Below are 13,127 nucleotides of genomic sequence, written 5' to 3' on the forward strand. Positions count from 1 at the left end.
GTCTGGGGTAGGACCTCTGAATCTGTATTTTTAAGCACCACAGGCAATCTTGATGATTTTTTAAGAGCCAATATCTTATAGGCTAAAGTGCAACTGAAACCTTAAATGTAAAGTCTTCCCCAGAAGATCCAACCTCCTTTATTTCTCATTTATTACTCCCCTTCAAATTTCAAACCTTTTCTCCAGGCAGACCGTCTGTCACACATACCCAGAGCACCCCCTTCTCTTTACTCTGGTTCCACCTACAAGTTCTACCCACTCTATAATTAATTTATTGTGTCTGTGTATGTTCATTATCACTCTATCAGGAACACCAACTACTGGAAACCACAGTGCCATGCGCATAGCTGGTGAGAAGACACTTTGTCTCCATTCTCTTTGGTCCTGTTGAGCCTGCCTATTCTCCCCAATTCTACCAGGTCACTGACCCCTCATATCCAAGTCCCACATAAAATCCACTTTTCTGGAAGAATGCAAAATGTGATTTGCTTGACTGAAATAGAATGAGAAGTGACACCCCTGCCCCAACACATTAGAAAGGATGCTGAGTCACACTCCAATTCTATTCAGAAACCAGAGTCCCTGAGGACAGGGACTTCGTATTATATTTGTTCTGTGTCACTTTCATAAGTCCAAGGCATTTCATGCTCACCATTAAAAAAAAAAAAATCTAAGCAAATGTCTGAATATGTTTGGTGGTCTGCCGCAAGGTGACACATAATGGAAGGGATGGAAAGAGTCATTTAGCTAATTAGTTGAAATGACATCAAAGTTCTCTGATTAGTTTTTTAAAACATCCTTGATCCAAGAAAATATTAGGCATTGAACCTCACAATATCTTCACTCCTTGAATACCATTAGAACAAGTCTCTAGTGCTGTGGAACACGTAACACTAACACCGGCTGTGAGAAATCAATACCTAGCAGCATCAGCTTAACTTACATAGGAAGAAACACTAATGGCCCAGTTGGATTTACGAAGTGAGTCTGACTCAGCACAGAGGGGTGTCTAAAGAAATAAAGGGAAACAGCATCCAGGAGTCCTCTTTGTGAACCGAAATATGCCCTCTAGACCAGACTTCTTAACAGGAAAACAAGATCGATCCATCACAATCTCACCCAAACCTGCCTCTAGCTGCATTTCACACTGATCTTTCCCCACCCACTCTCTCATCCAACTTGGATGGCTTTTCTGGACTTCTGTTTGTCCCCTGCTCAATGCTGTGCTCTTCCCTTTATGCCTCTGTCCTAGGCACATACTATTTTCTCTGTTGAAAAGGTTCTGCCAAACACTTAACCTTTAAGATCAAATGTCACCTTCTCTGGAGAAAAGGTAGTTGCTCCATCCTAGGGAACGGATGGGGTCTGAATTGGGACTTTTTAAAAGAAGCCAGAGTTTATTTCTATTTAACAATACTCAGGGAACTTTCAGGAGGTTAAAAGGCCTAAAGAGAACAGGTTTAATATAGTATTATAGGCAGGTGCTGGCTGTTGCTGCCAGTGTTTTGAAATTCTCAGGACAACCCTGGGCAGTTTGATGCCTCACTAATTCTTCTGGTTCAAGAGTGGTGAATTCCCCTGAGTTTTGGCATAATTCATACAAGGCTATCCTCCCAGTAATGATGACAGAAAACAATGCCAGAAGCAATCATGGTTGCTGAGAGGAAGAAAGGTAAATGATCAGAGAAGAAAGCCACCACAACAATTTCGAGAAGCAAAAATATTAATCCAGTATAGAACAAACAGAAGCATTTGCAGAATCTACGTGAAAACCCTTCTTTTTTGAAAGCTTATCCTCAGACTGAGCTTCAGTAGCTGGGATCATGATGGGTCTTATAATAACATGTATCTTCATGTTGTTGTTTTTTCAAGCTCTTGCACAATGCCTGGAAGCTGATCGATTTTTGATAAATGTCTTTCAAGTAAATGGAGGAGTCGCTGATTCACTTACATGAGTAGGACTTTTTGCCTACTGATCCAAGGTCAATCTATTTTCTGAACATACTGAGCTTTTCTAAAGTGAAATCACAACAATAATCTCTCTCAATCACAGCAATAATGATAGTTATAGTAGTAGCAGCTAATATTAATTGAGCACTTACTATGTGCCAAATATTACGAAGTCTTAACATGGATAATTTTGTTTAACTTCACAAATTATTCCCACTTTACAGATGAGGAGCTTGAAGTTTAACACACTGAATAACTTGCCAAGGTAATAAATGAGGGAGCCAGGATTTCGGCAGAGCCCATATACTGCTTTATTAAGATATCCTGCCAGTAACTAATCCAAATCACTAGGCTGATGGTTATTGACTCCTAATGGGCAGTACTGATCTCCAGTGAAAAGCTCTTCCCCCTGCACAAGCCCTTTGGATTTATGGAAGGAGCATGGCAACATTCTCGGTGCTATAACCTGTCACTGAAAATTTCCATGACAACACAGTTGGAAGCTTTCTTCCTGGGCCCTGGCTCGGTGATAAGCGCAAGCTTGTTTATTCCTTGTGGACCCTGAAAAAACAAAATCTTCAATGGCAATGCCTGTTAGTAACTGGCTTCCTGTGATGTACCCGGAACAACTGGCTCTACAGAAGTCCTGAAGACACACACTTGTAATGTATTTATGAGTTGTTGGCTAAAGGTCTAAGCTCAACTCTAACAGTATCTCCTCAATAAAGCCTCCCCTGGCACCCCATTAACTCAAAGTTATTTCCTTCCACTCTCGAATGCCTCAGTATTCTATCTGTAACTGCTTTACAGTTCATTTTTCCACTGAGGGCTTAAGAGGAAATTTGCTGAAAAACGTGGTAAGCATTCAGTAAAGAAGTGCAAATAACCGCATGAAAATGCCAGTTCATGTCATTTTCAGATCCAATGAGAAAAGACCCATTTTTCTGGAAAAGACCACTGATCTTCGAGAGTTAAGAATACAGCTGGCTTACACTTTAATTTCACCCGGCACAGGGAACGAGAGTGGCCTGGCAAACCTGCAGGTGTGCGTTCTGCTTCTTGTTTTCCCAGAGGTCAGTAGCTGAAGGTTTAAGGCACGAGTCCTGTGCCTATTTGTCCTCAGTCGTATCCCCGTTCAGAGGCTCCCACATGGACATCCTATGCATCTGTGTGCATTTAATTCAGAGACCCACCCCATTTTATAGCAATCTTCACCTGTCATTCTGATGTAGTGGCAAAGATGAGAAAAATGGTCTGTGAGTCCCATCGAGATTCATAGGCATAGCATCAAAGATTTGCAGCGCCTCTGCCAAGTGCTAGCAACACTCATGAAATACCTACCATAGGTGCTGAATCTTACATGAGAAGCCACAGGTACCTGTTTGAGCAGACTGGGCATAGGAACCGCAGTCGGCTGCTGTGTTCTCATCTGGGGAGAACAGGTGACTGGGCAGTGATGGAAGTGTCCAGCAGGGGGCTGGCATTCTCTGTCTATAAGGAACCCTGTTTCCTCTTCACAGCCTCAGTTCAGCAGAGCTGCTGTTTGCTAGTGAAGGCGGTGACGTCTAAAGCCTCCTGCCTATAGGATTTGAGGCTTGCTCAGTGCAGTTTTTTTCTACCCACTTTAAAACTCCAGGTTCTAAATATCAGGAAAGACAGGAAATGCTGTGTGAAAATAGCAAGCCAAAAGTTCTTAGTTAACTGCAGCCAGGGAGGCTCAGACTAAAATGGAGGTAAAAAGAGTCGATACAGAGTGGGTTTCATTCTAAGCCCCCCCACTTTTTTTTTTTTTTTACTGTTTCTTGTTTTGTTGGTTAACTTATTGAATTTAGAGATGGATTGCATTGGTCATGTGAAGACCAGAGCAGAAGCAGCATTTAAATAGTGACAGACAATTTTGAATGCCGTAGTGTATATATACTCAGAATATTTTTAGTAAAGAAGCTAGAGAGCCCACCAGAGATTTTATCCTCATCTTCACCCAACTGCAAAATCAAAAGTTAAGAAACAGCATCTAAGGGCACGATTTCGGTGCGAAAGAATCTAAAGGATGGCTCTAAATGATTGCTTGCTTCTGAACTTGGACCATTTCGTGCACTGCAATGTCTCCAATCACAGTGTGGATCTCCCCACGAGTGAGGACCGGTTCTACCCGGGGATCCTCTATGTCATCCCGGCAATCTATGGGGTCATCATCTTGATAGGCCTCATTGGCAACATCACCCTGATCAAGGTCTTCTGTACCGTGAAGTCCATGCGCAACGTGCCAAACCTGTTCATCTCCAGTCTGGCTTTGGGAGACCTGCTCCTCCTGGTAACGTGTGCTCCCGTGGATGCCAGCCGCTACCTGGCTGACAGATGGCTGTTTGGCAGGACTGGCTGCAAGCTGATCCCCTTTATACAGCTTACCTCGGTGGGGGTGTCTGTCTTCACACTCACGGCTCTCTCGGCAGACAGGTAAGTTACCGGAGGAAAGTTATATTTTCTCTGAGGGTGCCGGATGCCTCAGTAAATGAACTACCACATCGGGACAGACAAGCTGTTTGCACAAAGGCAAGTTTTGCTCAAACTCAGATTCCCTTCCAGGCATGTTTTTGTTCTGGGCATTAGTTCTTCAGTTTGACATATTGCTTCAAGAGAGAAAAGTGAATGGATGGCAGGGGAAAAGGGGGACAAGAGAGAAAAAAAAATCTCAGCATAAGATGGAGTTCCATTTTCTGGAGACAAATGGATGTAGCATGGCTTTTTCTGAACTTGTCCCTCCCTGAAAAATTAATTGACCAGTGAGAGAGAAAAAAAATCACAGCTAATAGAATTTAAACCCCAGGCAAATGTTTCTTAGAGGCGATTCAAAATCTTCAGAGAACAGAAAAGGCCCACTGCATTTCTTCTTCAAAGTATTCTTTCAGAAATAACCGAGAGGGGAAAATAAGTGGCATTTCTTTCAAATTCATTTTCCTCAGCTTAACTTTTCTTACATCTGATTTTGTATTTGGCTCTCTCTAACTGAGCAGTTTATGTTCTAGTTTTTCTGAGTACCTCTTAAGTGAAATCATGCATTATTGGATTTTTTGTCTTGAGAAAGCTCCATTCAAGGTTGATTTTTGAATTTAAATAATCTTTGTTGATGTACTTCCATATGCAGTGCTTTTGAGGTTTTGGAGGTAGGGGAGGGTGTCAGTACAATGTTTTGTTCTGGGAAATATACATATTTGTCAACTGCATTTCTTGTGTGAACATAATGCTTAAATTTCATATTTATTCATTCGTAAAAATCCATACTCACTCTTTGAATATTTATCAAGCATCTATCTCATCAAAAGTTCCTGCTTGAATTAACCAGGCAGGAAATACCTTCCGGTTGTTCACACAGGTTGCTGAACGTGTCTTATGTACCCGTGAGCTCTAGAAACTGGATACAGTAATGAATATACTTCAGACACATAGACCAGATGGTCAAACTGAGAAAAACTGGCACAATGAACCAGAGACTGTACGTTTTTATTTTAGAATCAACTCTACGCTATGGTGTTAAAGATACCTAAGGATTTGAAAGTATACCAGGAAAGGCATAGAAGCAGCTCTTGAAAGTTTATACTCTGAGGAAAATATCCCACATTTTAATACATGTGGTGCTGGAGTCTCATTTTGTAGAGGAACAAACAGTCCACAGGTGATCTGGCTTTGTCGAGTAATGAACAAATAAAGATAGTGTTATCAGTATTTGTAGACATGTGTTTATACTCAGCTGCCTGAAGTACACTGCTTAGCACACAAGACATTTTCAAAGATTGAAAATGAGCAGCCCAGAAAGGAGGTTTGCATGTAACACCTGCTGGACAGGGTTTCTCAGTTCCTGCCTCTCATCTCTAGCCTGCTGTGATCCTGAACATTTGCCCACCAGGTTCTAATGACCACATGCAGTTTCAGATGTTGATTCAGGGTAGGCAAACTTTGGAGCTTACGGAAGGTCTGGGGCTGTTTACCAACTGGCCAAGGGCACCTCAGGATGAGGAGAATTTTCTTGATGGGAAGATGAGATTTTGGTTTCCGGGTTGTTGAGTGCAATGGTACAGATGGTGTTTACTGTCTTCTTGGAGCGTGTGTGGAGGGGAGGCAGAGAGGAAAGTGAGGGCATGGGGTGTAAAGGTGCAGCTGCACGGAACTCCTCTCTGGAGTTTCAAAGCAGACCAAATTCACCATCAGCAGAAAGGTGCTTTCAGAAGCCGGGTTGCATGCTTTGGCAGCTCTAGTGTGTTCTCGGTGAGTTTATAGTTACTGCGCATCGTTCCCAATTTCAGAAATTACTATCAGTTTCCATGTAACTAACTTTCTGTGTTTTGCTAAGGCTTAAAAAGGCTGATGGATCATCTGAATGACAGGTAGTGCATCTAGCCAATTTCCACAAGAATAGGGATTGAGCTACTCAAATAATGTAACACTGTACTTACCCATTTATTTAATTTAAAAAGCTCTTGGTGCCCTATAAAAACCTCATGAGATTGGCAGGCCAAATATATATACATATATATATATATCTCCACACATACACACTATATATATTTTTTCTTAACAAGGTATAATCTACATATATACGGTAAACTGAACAAGTGTACAATTCAACATATTTTTTACACAGGTCTACATAACAACATTGCCACCACCAGCACCCCAGGAGTTTTTTTTATGTCCCTTTCCAGTTAATACCCACCCCCACAGAGAAGCAATCACAATTCTGAGTTCAATTACCAGAGATTATTTCTGCCAGTTCTTTAATCTTATGTAAGTGAAATCATACTTCTTGTGCTTATCATTGTGTTTATGATAATCATCCATCTCGATGCACATGGCAATGGTTTGTTCTTTTTAATTGTTGTATAGTAGTCCGTTGTATGAATATGCCTCAATTTATTTATCCATTCTAATACGAATGGATATTGGGTAGTTTCCAATTTTGGGTTGATAATAACCTGCTCTTGATATTCCTATTCATGCCTTTTGGGGTACATAACTGTTTATTTCTCTTGGGTATGTGCATGGGAGTGGAATTGCTTGATCATAGGGGGTACATATTTAGTAAATATTGTCAATGAGTTTTCCAAGCTGTAGTCTGTAGTTGATAGATTCATAAAAGGGTGAACCAGAAGACCCTCCAAACTGTATGAGCATCACAATCATTGTGGAACTTGAAAAATATACAGATTCTTTGTTCCCATCCTAAATCTGCTGAATCAGCTTTTCTGAGAGACCAACAGGCGCAGCAATAATCATGCATCTCTGCATTTTTCTAGAAAAGTTTATACTGCTACCACTGTGTCAAAGGGAAACTTCAAGACAGCTCCAGACACCAGAATTCTGGCTTTCACATGGCCAACCAATTGCAGATTTCCTTTCAAGTGCCTTCATATTGGTTCCCATGCTCCCTCTCCTTCCATGCTTTCTTCCCTTTACATACACACTGATAGCCTTGGACATGGTGGTTACACTGACATATTCCTGGCTCTGCTTCCTTGCTTATGCTGTGTCCTGCCACTCTCCAGAATTCTTCTCCTTTTAAATTAGAAGACTTGACTCCCCATCCCATGTGGTATATGGTTTGGAATGGGCATCAACAGCCCTGCATTCTAGGCTTTTTTCTGCCATTACTACCTAGAAGAGGGAGTCAGACCAAGTTGTTTAACTCTCTGACCTTAACTGAATAATCTATAAAATAATATCTAATAGTTGAACTTGATTATTTCAAAGGTCCATCCAAGTTTTAAAATCTTATGTTTTTGTTTTTAATCTGTTATCTTGCCTATCATTTGGAATTTGGCTCGAGTCTCCTCCTTAAAGCCCTAAGTTGGGCCATTCTAGCCCAAATTTCCTAACCCTCTTCTAAACATGGGGCTTATTATCTGAGACATGAATTATCTTGTGACATCTTTCATCTTGCTGTTTTGAAGTATTTCACTCATTTGTCTTTTTTTTAGCCTCTCATATATTCATTGTTTTAACTTTTCAAACAGATTATTAAGAATGTTGAAGGCAGAGATTTCTTATATATTCTTATATCTTCCACAGTGCCTCACGTGGTTCCTGGTACCAAATGGATGATCAATAAATTTTGATTAATTAATACATACTTTTCTCTCATTCTTATTATTTTCCCCCCTTTTCTGGCATTCACTGGAAAGCATACTCTTAAAAACGTATTATGCAGTCACCTGCTTCTTATCTGTTCCTCTTTATTAAGGTGTCATTATTTGGTAAATGAGAGAAAAGCTATTCTTTGTGAATCAGTAAATAGATTCAGGAGATAAATAGATGGGTGGATAGATGGAAAGATAAGTGGATGGATGGGAGGATTGATGGATGGATGAGTGAATGGGCAGATAGATGGACAGATTGTTCGATCGATAGGTGAATAGTTGGGTGGATGGATGTATTTTTTACATAATGATCTTTCCTACCAGATGCCCATCTATGTACTAGGTGCCTCAGTGTTATGTAAATGGAATTTAAGATGTGAATTGGACCCTCATCAGGAAAAGGGTAAGGAGGGTATGTTTTCTTTTCCAGTAAATGTAAAGTTTAAAGCTGGATTTAATGTTGACAGCATATAATGCCCAAGTTATATTGTGCCTACTTCAGTATTATTATGCAGTGTTATTTCTGCTAGAATGGAGCTAGTGGAATGAATCCTAAGGACAGATGGATACAGCAGTTTCTCTATAACATGGTCCTTCTTCGATTCCATAGAAAAGACTGTTCATAAACCCCCCTCTCCCCCCTACCCCGCCAACTTGTGACTTGGAATGTATAAAGAAACAGGAAACTGTTACATTTATGCAAACTTCTTTAAGTACAGATTTAAAAAATTCATTGCCTGGAATTTGTGAGATAATGTAGTTTTTAGCCTTTCCTGACATCTAGAGCTGCATGGTCCAATATGGTAGCCACTAACCACATGTGATTATTTAAATTTAATTCAATTTAAATAAAACTAAAATTTCAGTTCTCTAGTCACACCAGCCACATGTCAAGTGCTCAGTAACCACATGTGGCTCTCCTGGACAGTGCAGCTACAGAACATTCCCATCATTGCAGAAAATTCTATTGGACAGTGCAGAAGAAGAGAGTTTGGTCTATGCTTTGGGACCCAAATCTCTTTCCCAAGATCCACGTTAGCTGTTCTCTCTCATTGAGGATATCAGGAATTCCTCAAATAGGCAAATATCAAATGCCTCCCAGCTGCATGGGCTCTTCCTGTCTGTAAAACATCTTCTATTAGAAGATACGAAAAAATAAAGAGGAGAGAAACCAGGCAGCCCAATACAATCACCAGTCACAGGCTTGGGGAATTTCGACACTCCGTTGGTGAGATTTTGAGACCTTGTAAAGAATGCATGTGGAGTTCACTTTCTGGGTCTGCATTACGAACTTCTTCCTGATCCTTCCATTCTCTTTTGCCAAGCCTCTCCCATCTGCCAGTCTATCTTTCCGTCTTCCTAGCCCAAGACTCGTGAGATCAAACACTGTTCTAGCTAAACTCTCCTCATTGTCCTCCACATGTGCCACCTTACTTCTCCCTTCTCTGGCTTCATTTTCCTCTCCCCGGTGGCTGGGCTCTAATCCTAGCAATCCTTCATGGCACACTTTGAGTCCCTTCTCCTCTCTGAAGCATTTCCTGATATTTGTTTTCACTGATTTTTTCCCCCTTCCTAAGATGTTTTTTTCCCTGTTCATTAAATACCAAATCTATCCTGCCTTTTATTACTAGGTCTTTTTTTTTATAGATGTGTTTTCTACATTCTTAATCATCTGGGAAGCTCCATGGGGTCTCTGTCTTCCATGGCGCAGAGGCCCACCTTACATCTAGTAGGAAGAGGACAACAAATACAGCTTTGTTGATGCTCGAGCAATGACAAAATGAGAAACTCCAGCAGCTTCACATAGAAGTCGCCTTCAAGTTCAACTCTTGTAAATGGTGTTCGGAGATTGAATTTTCAATGTGGTGGAAGTGGCGGGGGTGGGGGGGGTCACCCACACCTCCAACAAGCAATTCTCGGAAAACCAGCTGGGTATCTGAGAATTCAACTCAATTCTGACACTATCTGCCCAGAGAGCGCATCAGATTCCACAGGTAGAGGGCTCAGTCCCTGCAATATCCCACCCTACTCTGATTTCAGACACGAGTCAGGTTGTTGCCTGTACTTCTGACCAACTGGCTATACATTCAAAGGTTCCCATAGCCCCCTCTCCTGGGGTTCAAATAATTTGCTAGAGTGGCTCACAGAACTAGAGAAGCATTTTACTTACTTAACTAGTTGACCAGTTTATAATAATAATAAAAAAATACATAACTCAGGAACAGCCAGATAGAAGAGTTGCAGAGCATAAGATGTGAGGAAAGAGCATGGAGTCTTCATGCCCTGTCCAGGCACACCACTCCCCCAAAATCTCCATGTGTTTATCAACCCTGAAGCTTTCTGAACTCTCTGCTTTTGAGTTTTTATGGAGGCTTCATTACATAGTCATGATTGATTAAATCATTGGTCATTGGTAATAGATTCAACCCCCAGGCCCTCTCCTCTTCCTGCAGGTGGGGTAGGGGTCGGTGGGGGTAGGACTGAAAGTTTCAACCTTTCAATCACATGGTTGGGTCTCCTGGTGACCAGCCCCCACCCTTCAACACTTTCCAAAAGTCACCTCATTAACATAACAAAAGATACCATCACCCTCAACTCTTAGGAAATTCCAAGAATTTGGGGAGCTGTGAGCCAGGAACTGTAGGTGAAAACCAAATATAATATATGTGAGAAATATATTTCAGTCATCTGAATGACCAAATACATGTTTCTTATAAATCGCAATATTACACCTTGTTTGACACAGAGACTTTGGTCTCTGACACAGAGGTGTCAGTGACACAGAGGTGATGGAATTTGGCCTTGTCACAACAGATTCAGAGTAACATCAGACTAGAACCCTCTCTTCTCATTCCAAGTCCCAATTCCTTCAGGGGAACTGAAAACTTCTCTTCAAAAACCATCAAAACTCAGGATCTGATTCCATTTCCCTTCTCTGGACAGTGGGAGCTACTGATCTCAAGCCCTACTGTTCTGAGGGAAGATACTCTGAGTGACTCAGTGATTTTAAAGGCTCGTCTACTATTCTAGAGGTCCTGCTGCACTGATTCCAAGGAGATTGGCCTTTTCCCATGAGAAGACAATTTCTTGTCCCTCTGTTGGAGGAGTTCACATGAGTCACCAGTCATAATTTCTCTATAGTATGATTTTTCTAAAGCATATGTTCCCTTTCTGGAAGGAAACTCAACTCGGGTCTCCCCACAGTGATGGATCTGTCACAGCTGCTGGCAGACTCTGGGAGTGCTCAGAGGGCAGGTGCAATAGAAGTGGGGTTTCCCAGAAAGGCTCTTTTAATTGGAACCTTTTCAATTATGCTGTGGAGAGAATGGCAGCAAAGAACTTTGACCTTGTCCCTCACGCATTATCTTTTAAAGTGTTAGACTTTTATATGATTAATTATCATTTCTGATAACTTAATATGCATGGAAGGAAAAAAAAAAGCACAAACTTGATCATGAAACATAGAGCATAGCCTGAAAGGACTCCCTGCTGTGGTTGTTTGAACTGTGCTTGTCAGTAACATCCTTTGAAAATAGACTAAATTTGAATTTTTGCACTATGTGGGAGTTGCATAAGTTCTCTTAATGAAAACATGTTTTGCAGAATGAAAGAAAAAAATTTCTCCCTTCTTTTTCTACCTCCCAATAATAGAACAAGGTATATATATATATATATATATATATATATATATATATATATATATACACTTTATTACTGTCATCTTTGAGATGCTGGTGATTAGTATCTGATATTTACCTAGCTACTTTAAATGATTTGATTTTCTTCGGAAACTGTAAGAGGCTGTTGGTTCATTTTTGATATTAAAGGTCACCTTCTGTTGGACGTCTTCATTGCCTCTCAGTCTAAAAGAATGACCAACACTATTCTATCATCCAATTTCTTTTTTCAGGTTGATTGAAGTATCATTTACATTCAGTAAACTTTTAGGTGTACATTTCTATGAATGTTTACAAACTTATATAGTCATAAAACCACCACCACCACCACAATCAATATACAGGACATTTTCATTATCCCCCGAATTCTCACAGAACTTTTTCATTATCCCCAAAATTCTCTCATGTCCTTTTTTTTCCTATCCCCTGCCTTCACCCCCAGCTCTTGGGAACCACTGATCTTTTCCAGAAGATCAGATGAATGACATCATACAGTATTGGTTATTTGAGTTTGACTTCTTTCAACTCATGCTGCTGCATGTATCAGTAGTTCATTTTTCTTTTTATTGCTGAGTAGTATTCCATTGTATGGCTATACCACAGTTTGTTTATCGATTCTTCAGTTAATGGACATTAGGGTTGTTTTCAGTTTGGGGTGATTACGAATAAAGCTGTCATAAATATTCACAAACAATTTTTTTTTAATTAAAATTTTCAGGGTGACAATGGTTAGTAAAGTTAGATTTCAGGTGCACAATTCTGTAATAAATCATCTATATATCACATTGTGTGTTCACCACCCAGAGTCAGTTCTCTTTCTATCACCATATATTTGATCCCTTTTACCTCATCTACAAACAATTTTTTATGGATGTATGTCTTTATTTCTCTTAGGTAAATAAATATCATCCAGTATTATTTTCTTGAGAATTATTTTGTTCATTTTTTTTTGTTTACTTGTTTACCATCTGTTTTCCACCACTTGAATATAAACTCCCCCCAAATGGAAGGCTAGCTCATTCATTAGCAGATTCTCTGGCACTAGAAGAGTCCCTAACCTGTAGTAGGTGCTTGGTAAGTATTCTTTGAATACATGAATGGATAGATACATGAAGGAAGGAATAAAGGAATGAATGAATTTTGGTGGATCCTACTGAGTGAACCTGGAATACTGGAATCTGTAAATCATGTTTATTTCCTTTGATCCTGTTCCATGTTCCTACGTTAGGAATAGTGGTTCCAACCCTAAATGACAAGACCTTATCCAGGTTTCATGGGGACTGTTTGAAAGTGCTTTTTAAGAAAAAACAAATAAAATTATGAATACAAAATTAGGTAGAGAAGTGAATGTTTTAAAATATTTAGAAAT

At 40.2% G+C, this 13,127-nt stretch overlaps 1 protein-coding gene across 1 annotated transcript in view; it reads left to right on the forward strand.

The window, feature by feature from the left end:
- Positions 1-3,625: 3,625 nt before the first annotated feature.
- The window catches only part of GRPR (gastrin releasing peptide receptor), a 34,123-nt gene continuing 24,621 nt past the window's right edge, over positions 3,626-13,127 (forward strand). Inside the window, exon 1 of the mRNA XM_019746253.2 lies at positions 3,626-4,407. Coding sequence (XP_019601812.1) covers positions 4,001-4,407 — 407 coding nt within the window. The 5' untranslated portion in view covers positions 3,626-4,000. The remainder of the gene's footprint in view (positions 4,408-13,127) is intronic.

Source organism: Rhinolophus sinicus, chromosome X (assembly GCF_036562045.2).
Source record: "Rhinolophus sinicus isolate RSC01 chromosome X, ASM3656204v1, whole genome shotgun sequence".
In the NCBI taxonomy this organism is placed as follows: domain Eukaryota; kingdom Metazoa; phylum Chordata; class Mammalia; order Chiroptera; family Rhinolophidae; genus Rhinolophus; species Rhinolophus sinicus.